We start from the raw sequence: 12,930 nt of genomic DNA, 5'->3' as shown, positions 1-12,930 counted from the left end.
ACTCAGGAGGAGGTGTCAGTGCATTCCAACGACTGCAAGGCCGATTGGGAGTCCCAAAGCCTTCAGGAGCAGAAGGTGCTGACAATGCGCAGCACCGAGGCCAACACTGCTACGGTGGTGACCACACTGGAAACCCTGGAGCATGATGTCACTGAGGGTGTCGACACCATGGTGCAGACAATCGGGTTCCTCCAGGACTGGCAGAGCCCAGATGACTCGGGCTTCTTTAGCTCAATCCTATGGAGGTCACCCAGGGCCTTACGGGTACTTTCAGGGAGGAGAAAGCGCTGGAGGCCAACCCAGGGTCTGCCACCAAGGAGATTTTGGCGGTCTCCAGTCCTTCTGAATTCCAGCCTCCCCTCCTTCCCCCTGCTGGCACTGGCGCAACTCAGGGCAGAGGCAGAACAGGATGTCCTGCGAAGTCTGTGACATATATCAGCTGGGGCCTTCTGGTCCAGGCACTGCAGAGGACAGTCGCCAAAGGCATCAAATGCCACAGGGTGCGGAAAACAGCAGGCTGCCGCCACCCCTGATGTGCATCCTGGTGACATACCTACATGTAGCACTAGACCACCCCGTGCGTGGGTCGCCGGGTATCGGGAGGATCATGGTGCGATTGGTCACCCCGATCGTGGGAAGAAATTACCAATGGCCACGACTGGCTTTTAAAAATGTCGGCATTGACTGGCTTTCAAGAATGCCGACCCTGGACATGTGTGCCCGGCCCCCTCAGCCGGATCTAGCAGTGCGCAAGCCCGGAGTCCAGCGGGGCAGACCGCCTCCTCCTGACATCATGCTGTCCCAGGACCAGATTGATTTTTAAATCGATGGTGCCTTCCAGCCAGAAGCAACGACAGAGAGCAGGTCACGCACCCCGTGGGGACAGGCTTCAGAGGAACTATCTGGTGACCGCTGCACGGCTGCTGAATCATAGAAGGTGGAGGCAGGAACATCCGAGAGAAACAGCAGTTGTCTTCACATTCTCTGGGCGCAAAATCACAGAGGAGAGATTCTCCATTATTTAGCTCCAGCAAGTAAGCAACAGAACTGTGTGAAGAACTGAAGATGGATCATTTTGGAATAAGGAAGAGAGGGCCAGAGACATAAACAGGCCGGATCTCACAACTGAATCTGTTGGAAAGAACTTGTGAGAATCCACGCAGGACAAAGCAGTGCTGGTGTGAGCTCCAGGGCCTCTGATGAACAGCCCATTAAGAAGCTCAAATCAGGGCAGCGCAGTGGTTAGCACTGGGACTACAGCACTGAGGACCTGGGTTTGAATCCTGGCCCTGGGTCACTGTCCGTGTGGAGTTTGAACATTCTCCCCGTGTCTACGTGGGTTTCACCTCCACAACCCAAAGATGTACTGGTTAGGTGGATTGGCCACGCTAAATTGCCCTTAATTGGAAAAAAATAATTGGGTACTCTTTTTTTTTTTTTTTTTAATTTTTTAAGGAGCTGAAATCGAGAACAAAGCAGTATAAAGACGATTTCTTGAAATATGCCTTTATTAATTGTGCCAATACAAATCAGGGTGCAAAAACTTTGTGTGTTATTTGCAGGGAAATACTGGCAAATGAAAGTTTAAAACCCTCAAAACGTCAAAGGCATTTGAAGACTAAGGATGGCAAGTTTGAGAACAAACCTTGATTTTTTTTTCAAAGGATGCAGCGAGAACTTAAATTATTAGCTGAAGTCCTTAGCACAAATGTAACATTAAATGACAAAGCAAGTGAGATTGTGAGGACCAAACAAGCTCACCTGTTGCATTAAGGGTGAGAACAAAGCGAAGGTCGGCTAGCATGGGTCGCGAAGATTAGCCGGCTTGGTTTGTGAAGGTCGGCTGGCTTGGGCCGCGTAGGTCGCGATGCACAGCCGGCTTGGGTCGCAAAGGTAGGCCGCTTAGTAAAAATGGGTCAAGAAGACTGAACAGCACCGAGTGGGCACTTGTGAGGTCACTCTCTGCAGCTAGGGGGAATGGAATTCTGCCACATTAAAATGTTCACTATTAAAACATGTCACACCTGATGCATATGACGCCTCTCACGTTAATCTTCACAGTGGGCCTGCCCGCACCATCTCCTCCCCTCCCCTCCCCCCCCCCCCCCCCCCCCCCGGCACAGCTGTCCAAGATCAAAAGCCCCCGATGCAGACTCCGTTTAGAGGATGGGTATGAGTGCCCTGTCCGCAGAAAGACAGGAGCCAGACTTTGAGATTCTGCGAAGGAGGGATAATCACTCTCCTGTATAGTGACCCGCTGACGGTGACCACCCTGGATTGATGTTACACAGATTCTTGGAGACGGAAACAGGATGACCGGGGAGAGGTAGTGTGATGGGGAGCAGGGGGAAGGAAAGGGATGGGTTGGGGTTCATAGGATTTACCGTGCAGAAGGAGATCATTCAGCCTATCGAGTCTGCACCGGCCCTTGAAAAGAGCACCCCACTTAAGCCCACGCTTTCACCCTATTCTCATAACCCAGTAACCCCACCTAACATTTTTGGACACTAAAGGCAATTTAGCATGGCCAATCCACCTAACCTGCCCATCTTTGGATTGTGGGAGGAAACCCACGCAGGCACAGGGAGAACGCGCAGACTCCGCACAGACAGTGACTCAAGCCGGAAATTGAACCTGGGACCCTGAAGCTGTGAAGCAATTGTGTTAACCACTGTGCTACCGTGCTGTCCCGAAGGAAAGGGGTGGGGGAGTGAAGAAAGGGGTAGGGGAGGCGAGAAAAGAGAGGGGGGGGGTTGTAGAGCTGACAGACACAGCCTCGTCCTAGGAAAATCTGGAGGCGATGAGGGGCTTCCTTGATCCTTGATTGACATGTCGGTTGTCACACCTTTGCCGCAACATGTCCTCCATGCTCCGGTTCCTCCTCGGGGTCTTCCTCCAGCCTCTCCTGGTCCACTGCCTTCCACTCGGATGAAGCTGCATATCTCTCTGCCTCCAGCTTCCCCTCCTCCAGCATGTCACCCTACTGCTCTGCCAGATTGTGGAGGGCACAGCAGACCACCACAAAGCAGGGGTCCCTCTGGAGGATGTACTGCAGAGCACCACCAGAGCAGTCAAGGCATCTGAACTACATCTTGAGCAGCCGGATGCACGGCTCAATGACCGCACGGGTGCCAGCTTGGGCCTCACTGTATCGGGTCTCCGCCTCAGGCCTCCGCACCAGGGTCATCAGCTATGTCCTCAGCTGGTATCCCTTGTCCCCCACAAACCAACCTGTCATCCTGGGGTGATCCTCAAAGATGTAGGTGTCAAGCAAGCTCCCAGGATAGTGGGTATACACATGCATGATTCTGTGGGGAAGGTTGCACACCATCTGAACATTCAGGCTGTGGAACACCTTCCTGTTAATATAGGGAAGTCCCTGCTCAAGGGTGACATGCGTACGATCGATGGCCCCCTGGGGCATCTCGCCGATGGCGGCAAATCCTGCAGCCCGGCATCTTGGTGGGCCTGCATCCAGATCAAAAGTGATAAGTGATATAGTCTGATGCCTGGGCATCCAGATGCACCTGTGGCACAATGACTAAGATGTGCCATACAGGTCCCCACTAGAGCCCTGGAATGACCTGGTAGCATAGAAGCTTAGGGCTTCTCCGCGGCTACGGCCACACACAGTACAGGACAGGGTGCTCTCGGGGGAGGTGGCGGGGGGGGGGGGGGGTGAAGATCTCAGAAACTTACCAGGTGATGGAGGAGGAGGCCTCGATGGTGGAGGTAAAAGGTAAGTGGGAGGAGGAGTTGGGAGAGGAAATTGAGGAAGGGACGTGGGCAGATGCCCTGGGGAGGGTGAACTCTTCCTCATCGTGCGCGAGGCTCAGCCTCATACAGTTAAAGGTGCTGCACAGGGCACACATGACCGGGACAAGGATGAGCCGGTTTTTTGGGGGTGAGGACAGGTATGTTAGGTGCTCAGGGAGCCCAGCAAATCACACCCATATGTTCTGGGCATGCCCAGCGCTGCAGGAATTTTGGAAGGGCATAGCGAGGACGGTGTCGAGGGTGGTACGATCCAGGGTCAAACCGGGCTGGGGGCTCGCAATATTTGGGGTGGCAGAGGAGCCGGGAGTGCAGGAGGCGAGAGGCCGGTATTCTGGCCTTTGCGTCCCTGGCAGCCCGGCGAAGGATTCTTCTTCAGTGGAAGGATGCGAGGCCCCCAAGCGTGGAATCCTGGATCAACGATATGGCGGGGTTTATTAAGTTGAAGAGGGTGAAATTCGCCTTGAGAGGGTCGGTACAAGGGTTCTTTAGGCGGTCGCAACCGTTCTTAGACTTCCTGGCAGAACGGTAGACATTGGTCAATGGCAGCAGCAACTCGGGGCGGGGGGGGGGGGGGTTACTTTATTTTTTGTTTTTGTTATTTACACTGGAGGGTCTGAGAGGGTGTATATACTTGTTGTATTAAGTCGGGGTGTTAATGTTAATTTATTATTCATGTACAGGGGGGAGGGGGGTATGGAGGGTTGCTTTTCTGGACTGTGTTTTGTACTTAACCCTGTTGGATTACTTTTTCATTTTGTTATTGATATGTTATGAAAACCTTTAATAAAAAATTTTTTTTTTAAGAAGTTTAGGGCTTCAGTGACCTTCACAGCCACCGGGAACAGGGGTCCTCTTCCTCCACGGGGTGTCATGCCACGAGGATGTTGGCACAGATACCACACTGTCTCCCTCTTGTGATGCTGTCTGTCAGTTCATGGAAGGACAAACGACACCTTGGGCCATCGCTATCTTTTCCTTTTGGCCCCCTCCTCGGCTTGATGGGTGGCCGGATCTTCAGGATGTGCAATGGCCCCCTGCACATGTGGTGAGGCCTCCACCCTGCATTGGTGTTGCTGCCATCTTCAGCACCTACCTGCCTTGGCTGCCACAAGCACAGCGAGAGCAGCCACCGTGGATCTACAGCCGCGAACATTTCTTTTATCCCGAAGGAATTGGAGAAGAAGGGAAACTGACAGACTGTTCAGGCTTCCATCCCGGGACCTTCAAATCAAATCAAGCCTCCCTCACCCTTACCATGAGGGAGGTTGTACTGACAACCTTGCTCTGCACCCTCAGCCCTGGCGACATCAGGAGCCCCTAGATCCCAGACCTCTGCCAGGAACATTAGGGAGGCTGTGCTCATCCAGACACTTACCCTTTGGCTGCGAGAGGATCCTCAGTGATGAAGTCCTGCTCTTTAGTGATTGATTGTTGGAGCTGCATCTATGGTGTTGACGCTCCTCGAGTTCAGGCGCATTGTTCAGGCAGCAAAGGTTGTTGGACATATAGTCCACTAATCATCCTCTCAGACATGGCACCTGTGCCTTTGAGAGTTCAGTAGCATGAAGTGCTCTTGCAACTAACGAGGCTAAACCGTTATTTGTTTTAGCCTTCAGCCATAAAACGTCTGTTCAATGTAGTGTTGCGTACCAGCTCTTCTAATGAATGTTACTTAAGGGCAGCGCAGTGGGTTAGCCCTGTAGTCTCTCGGCGCCAAAGTCCCAGGTTCGATCCCGGCTCTGGGTCACTCCGTGTGGAATTTGCACATTCTCCCCGTGTTTGCGTGGGTTTCGCCCCCACAACCCAAAGATGTGCAGGCTAAGTGGATTGACCGCGATAAATTGCCCCTTAATTGGAAAAAATGAATTGGGTACACTAAATTTATTTAAAGAAATGAATGTTACTTAACAATTTAAAAAATTACTGGGTTTGCCTGAGATGCTAGAGGCTGCTCACAGCCAAAGGGAGTGAAATTGAATTTCAAGATGGAAACTGCAGTATGGCTCTGTCTTGGGAGAGTTTGGTAGGACAGGCTGCAGCTATGATTGCCTCTGTTATGGGTCTCCACAATATTTAAAGATGGTTTGAAGGCCTCACAGATGCAAAGCCTCTCACATTTCCCCCCCCCCCCCCCCCAATGGCCAGGGGTGAGCCCTGACCTGGAATGCTCTAGCACCCCCCCACCCACCGACCCCTCGAACAACCCCAACCCCCCTAAAGGGCCCCCACTCCCTCCGAGTACTGGGGCAGCAGCTCCTTGAGCTGCATGCTGGTAAATGGAAAGGGCTACTTGCTTCCTCAGTTCCACTCAGCAGCCATCGCGCCAGCTTTACGTTTTTGAAAAGGAGTATTAAACGACGCCTGCGTGTCTTCTCGCTGGGGAGTCGGGTAATTCCCCGGAGACCACTGAATTTGACTTCAATCTAATTAATGAGATTGAAATGAATGCAAATTAGGCTTGATGATATTCCTGCCATTTTGGGGCGAAATCCAGAACTCACCATCGGGAGCGAGCCGGGGGAATCACAAAATGGCACGAATCCCGATTTTGCCCTCCTGCTAGTCATCCGGCATGCCCAGATCCACACCAGGCGCAACGTGGTCACTGACTCGCGCCCATAGTCTGTTGCAAATTCTTCCCCCACCCACCACCACCCTATCCTCCAGCCAACAATCAAGTTATTAAACTTTCCCATGTGTTATACCATTGGCAGCCATATTGTTATCATTGTCATTATGGTGGTCAAATTTTTCCATGGGGTTTTTCTGTTGCATGACAGGAAACTAAAACCAAGGCTGCAATACCTTTATTAGGTAGAATATTCCTGGAGGCTAATACGATTGTGTGGTATGTGAAATGGTGTAAATAGTTCCAGCAATTTTCATTATTGCAAAAAAAAAAATGGATGCTTGTTTCATACAAGAAATTCGCTCACTAAGCAGTCTGAGCCTATGTTCCCTTGATTTTTTTTTTTAAATGTATTTTATTACCAACATGTATTAAAACAGATTACAACACATAAACACTACGGGAAACATACTTCCCAGCAATCAACTATACTGTCTGTACAAATGTTTTCCCCTGCCTATGTTCTCATGATATCCCAGTACTGTGAATATTTATTTTTCCTTAAACTGTTACTTTTTTCTAACTTCCATCTTGGCCATAACACTTCTGTTCTATGCAGTGTTGCATACCAAATGACCTAATGAATGTAACTGCCATACTTAAGTTTAAAAAATATCAAAACAATGCAAAAAATGAATGGGTTTGCCTGATGGCACAGACCCTTGATGTTTACTGAATTGCCTATTTTAAGCTGGAGCAGCAATAGAAATACAACAATTGCCTTGTGCGTGTCTCGGCCAGAGAAATGAAAAAAGTAGCCAGACTAAAGTATGCTTAATTGCTGTCCGTTGGACACTGCATCTGGAGATTGTGAGAGGACAGATTACAGTTTGATTGTTGTTCACTTCCCCCCCCCCATCATTGTCCAAAACCTGTTTTCACTCCTAGCTCAGGCTGTCATATGGAAGAATGAACACCTGGGCATAGACACACAAGGCTGCCGCTTTTCTGGAACCATGTCTGGCATAAGTCACCATCATCAGGCTGAAGAATATTTTAATTAATTTTGTATTAAATATTTAGGGTGAGATGTGTGAATGAAGAAACAGGATGTAGTTTATTCAAAAATAGTCTGTCGGAAAATGTAACCCACTTCATTTTCGGTTAACTTGCTATCCTATTCAGATGAAACTAATACTGCTTTTAGTTGCATTCTCCCATCGCCTCCTACATTTGGTATTCCATGAAACAAAAAAGCAAAATTAACTTTGCCATACTAAATGACAATGTTGCTGGCTGTACATTTTACATTTATTTTGTAAACAAAGTATATTTTAGTTTGTACTAAAATGGCATGAGTCCTTTGCATTGCATGTAGTATTTTAACACCATTAAAGCAAAGAAAAACTAACTTTTCCTACAGATACTGAACAAGAACTAACATCAGATGATGGTTCTGCGTTATCACCACCTCAATCCCCACAAGCCATACCAGCAAAATTCGAAGGTGGGACACTTCAAGTGTAATTCATTAATCATTTGCACTCCTGGTGGCATTCATGTGTCTTCACCATTTACAACCTTCTGTTTCTCTTATTATTGCATCTTTCTCAAAGTATTAGAGTATAATATATACAGTTCATAGAATCATAGAACCCCACAGTGCAGAAGGAGGCCATTCGACTTATCGAGCCTGCACTGACCGTCTGAAAGAGTAATCCATCCAAGCTCACTTCCCCTCCCTATCCCAACAACCCCCCCCAACCTAACCTACACATTTATTTTGAATATTAAGGGACAATTTAGCATAGCCAATCCACCTAACCTGCACATCTTTGGACTGTGGGAGGAGACCGGAGCACCCAGAGGAAACCCACACAGACACAAGGAAAACGTGCAAACTCCACACAGGCAGTGACCCAAGGCTGGAATTGAACCCGGGGTCCTTGGCATTGAGGCAGCAGTGCTAACCACTGTGCCACCGTGCTGCCCAGTTATTCCTATATTACGTTGAAGATTAGTTTAATTGACTTGAATATAACACTGGCATCATTGGTACTGTGCCATATATCCGTGCAGTGCAATATATTAGTGCATTGACTTCAATAAGTAATAGGAGGCAAACATTTATATTTAGTGTTGCAGTAGAGGAAATTCAAAGAAAACTACAGAGCGAATGGAACTAAGTTATTCTTTATAAAGAGTACATTCCTCTTCCTCAAAAATTTATCTAACCTCAGAGTGAGCATCCTACACTCATAGTTCAGGCATGCTATTTTGTTTCCATTTTATCAATAAGTTGTCTTCCTTGTACTCTTTAATTTATCATTTAGACCATTTCCAATAGGGAAATTATACTAATTTACCCAAGGCTAGACAACCTGGATAAATAAATTGGAATTTCTGTTTTGTTTTCTTTCGTATGCCTTCTAGCACAATCTTCATGACAAACACACACCAAATAATTTCCCCTTCTTGCAGTCACACAATTTTGATCATTCTGGTTAAACCATGAACGGTATTCTAATACCACTTTAAATATATAAAAGTGAATGAAAGGTAAAAGGTAGCATAATGGTTATGTTATGGGTTTAGTAATCTCATATCTAGTAATAATCTGTAGACATGAATTCAAACCTCACAGTGGCAGCAGTCAGATGTTAATTTGTTAAATAAATCTGGAAGGGAAGAAAAAGCTTGCATCAGTAATAATCATGTTTATTCCAAATTGTTGGGAGGAAAATCTTATTCAATAATGTGCCTTCGGAAAGGAATGTGGTCTCATCTATATGTGACTCCAGACCCAGAGTGAATCATAGACAGGCTGGCGGAATGGACAGGTGGCAAATACAATTTAACGCAGAGAAGTGCAAAGTGATGCAGTTTTGATGGGAATAATGAGAGGCGATATAAAAGATGCAGGATCAAGGAAACCTTGGGATATATGTGCACAAATCATTGAAGGTCTAAGGGAGGTTCAAAAGGTTTATGGTATCCTGAACTTTATAAACAGAGGCATAGAATACAAAAGCAATGAAGTTAAAGGTTCGGTTTTAACTGGAGTCCATGGCTGGGCATCGCACTTTAGGGTGTGAAAGTTTTAATGAGGTTGCAGAAAAGATTTAGAAGAATAGTTTCAGGGATGAGGGACTTCAGTTATGTGGAGATATTGGAGCAGGTTGGATGTTCTTGAGGCAGAGAAAGTTATGAGATGTCATGGAGACGTTTAAAATCATGAAGGGTCTAGTCAGAGTACATAAGGGAAAAACTATTCTCATTGATGGAATAGTGGAGAATCAGAGGACACAGATTTATAGATTACCAAAAAGGCTACATAAAGGGCAATAAATGTTAGCTCTGTTGTAACACTCATTTCACATGAATGAATGGATAATGGTTAAAATAAAAACTCTTATTGATATTTTAACTTTCAAATTCATAATCATTCAGCCTCAGAAAGCACCATGCCAACAGTAGTGGTGAATGGAGGAAAGGAAGATGGACAAGCTTTAGCAGAAGATGTGACAAAACGAATCAGCCAGTTAACAACCAGCACTGTGGAGAGTGTGGAAATAACCATCAAGACAACAGAAAAGATCGATCTGAATGCCAGTGATACCCTTTCACCTGAAGGGTCTCCGTCAAAATCCCCCTCAAAGAAGAAAAAGAAATTCCGCACGCCATCATTTTTGAAAAAGAACAAAAAGAAGGAAAAAGTAGAAGCATAATGATGTAGAAGCAGGAGTGTTGCACAACTAAAATGTTGGTCAGATGTGTCAATTTTTAATGCTTGATACTGACATGTTCCTCGGCTAAATGTGCTAAATGTCAGTTAACTGTGCACTGACCTAGAATAGAAGAAAAGGCCAAATCTATATAGGGGTTATTAATCTGGCATCAAAACATTTTATTGCAAGTTTGTTTAGTAATTAACCTTTTGCCAAAATTAAATCACGTTCTAGTGAATCCTAGACTTGGAACGGTTATACTGTGGAATTTATTTTAATCTTTTTAAAATAAACTCATCTCACTACATCTATCCACTGAAATGTGGAAATTTTATACATTAAACACAGATGATTTAATCCATTAATGACAACTTTCTATCTTAAAATTTTAATACTACAAGATGTTACTAGCATGCAATATATGAGTCTAATGACAGAATAAAGACTTCCTCACTCTAGTATACCTGAGTTATACCAGGCATGTCATAGTTCTAATATTAATGGACTCAATTATACAAAACTGGAGTCATGTTGATAGTGTTTTTGTTCTTTTTTAAAAAGCTATACTGCACTTTTTGGTGATACAAAACTTACTAGTGATTTAATCCTAAGTGAATACTACATGAGGCAACCAAATGAAGGAGAAATAATGCTACCAAAAAGGGAAAGGCAGGGTGTGCAATGAGATTGTGTTGGGGGAAGGATTGAGATTATAACAAATAAGTGGTATTACAGCAGTTGATTTTTTTGGAACTGTCACAGCTTGTATAAAGTTGTTAAAAGGAAAAAAAGGCATGAAAATAACATTTTAGATGCATGATCTAGAAAATTAAGCTAGAACACAATACCAAAACCAGTGCCCACATCTTCTGAGTCACCCAACTATTTTGATTGACCCATTTTTCCCCCTCTACACCTCTATCTTTAACCCCAGAGACACCTGGTGATTTAAAAACAGCCTCTGTATTGTCGGCATGAGCCCATATCTTGTGGCATTTGATTTTGCAAGCTACTAGATGGAACATGCTCACTTGGCTTGCCCATGGAGTTTGATCTGTTGATTTAAGCTGGTTTACACTTCGTTCCATTAAGTATCCCCAATTTAAGACTGGTATCTAATATGGCCATTTTTTTTGTCCCATTTTCAGCAAGTTTACTCGAGATATGTTAGTTCCTACACTAATATTTGAATGAGTATTTGGCAAACAAACTCATTTTTTACAAAACATCAATCAGGAGCAAAAGTTAATTATCAAGAGAACCTCTTTGAAAATATATCATTTATATTGTGATGTTCTCTTTTATTGTTACTTGTAATCCATTTGATACAAAGTGGTTTCTCGTGTACTGTGGAACGTGCAGTTAAATTTTTAACTTGTTGAAAGATGGAGAAATTAATAATTATGGATGCATTTGAACAGTTTCTTTAAGTTGTGATCAGAAATTTGCTGTGTATTCTCCATTTCCTACTTCTGTGGTGTGAACCCCATGTGCTTCTGCTGAACAAAATGATAATGTTGAGAGGGGGGAAATGTATTTTTAATTTGATTTTTTGTTTTGGAATGACTGAAGGATGGTATTTTTGTAAGCATAAAAACTTTAAAAAGATTTAAATATTGTAATCTCAGAATAGTTTCTCCATATATACACCCCTATCGGTTTGCTGAAGAAGATAGGTTTACCTGATTAATAGCTTCTGTTACTAATATTTTTACAACTAATATTTTCATGGTAGGTGTCAGCAAAAAACCTGTAAAAGTAAATTTTGTGGAATGTTTAAATTCACGAGTTAAGCTTGGACACTGAGAAAGCCACTACATGAGTTATTAAAAAGAATAGATAAATTAAACCACTAGCATTGGGGTCCGTGATCTGAATCCCAAATAGCAATGTGAATGGTAGTTTGATTCTGAATACTGTATGTTGATAAATGGAATTGGAGTCGTTGGAAGGTTTGAGGATATAGGATTGGGCTACAGCAATGCATCTCTGAAAGGGAACAACACAACATCAACACTAATATGTACTGGAAAGATTAAACAAGTAGTTAAACTTTAGTTTAAAAACATAAACTTTTTGTATTACCTGTTTAAGGAGTAGTTTTCCAAGCTTTGTGCTTCTGGTAACTTTTTTTGGTGGGTGGGGGCGAACTCCTGTCTGCATAATTTATGCAGCTATGCATTGCTTTAAAATGAGTAATTGACCCTGTTGCACCTTGTTAGCACTATACACACACATACATGTACACGTGCAGCAACCCATTGTCCTGTGGAAAATGCTTAACAAAATTTCTTTTAAATGTGTGGCAAATCATTGTAAAATCCACAAATAAACAGTATTTTTTAATGTGGAAGTACAGTATCCCATTTTAGAAATCTTATGATTTGTATCTTATGGGACAATTTTCCAATAACCTTACTCTCCAATTTAAGCCCTAATTATGTGATATAATGTCCTTTTTAAATTATATTCTGACAAATTCCATTGCTTTCTTATATTTTTGAAATTCTGTAAAGCATCTAAATCTTTGGAGCATTTCAAAACCTGGAATCTGCTTATGGAAGAATGTAAAAGAAATGGCACTCTGTATAGCAGCTTACTTGCTCTATGAAAAATTAAATACCTACATATATAAAAACACCAAAAATTGTCTTATCTTTGCCTATGTATGAAAATATAACTTGTCTCTAAACAATGAGATAATAATGAAAGCCTTTTCTGCCTTGCATGAGATTTTAAGTTTGTTCAGAATGCAGATCGAAATGTGTTCACAATACAAGAAGAAACTTAACTGGTAAACCCAACAATTATTTAACCCCATGGATTGTTTAGGTTGCCAGGATATATAGCTATGAT

General features: G+C 44.1%; 1 protein-coding gene across 9 annotated transcripts in view; it reads left to right on the top strand.

The window, feature by feature from the left end:
- Window positions 1–12,721, top strand: part of LOC140393260 (gamma-adducin-like) — a 308,595-nt gene extending 295,874 nt beyond the window's left edge. For 8 of the 9 annotated variants that reach the window (XM_072479530.1, XM_072479533.1, XM_072479535.1 and 5 more), the window contains 2 exons: window positions 7,770–7,853; window positions 9,797–12,721. In XM_072479530.1, coding sequence (XP_072335631.1) covers window positions 7,770–7,853; window positions 9,797–10,074 — 362 coding nt within the window. In that variant the 3' untranslated portion in view covers window positions 10,075–12,721. The remainder of the gene's footprint in view (window positions 1–7,769; window positions 7,854–9,796) is intronic. The other variant, XM_072479538.1, reaches the window with a different exon arrangement.
- Window positions 12,722–12,930: the final 209 nt, after the last annotated feature.

The sequence above is a fragment of the Scyliorhinus torazame genome, chromosome 16 (assembly GCF_047496885.1).
Source record: "Scyliorhinus torazame isolate Kashiwa2021f chromosome 16, sScyTor2.1, whole genome shotgun sequence".
Lineage (NCBI taxonomy): Eukaryota > Metazoa > Chordata > Chondrichthyes > Carcharhiniformes > Scyliorhinidae > Scyliorhinus > Scyliorhinus torazame.
This window is presented reverse-complemented; position numbering and strand designations above follow the sequence as displayed.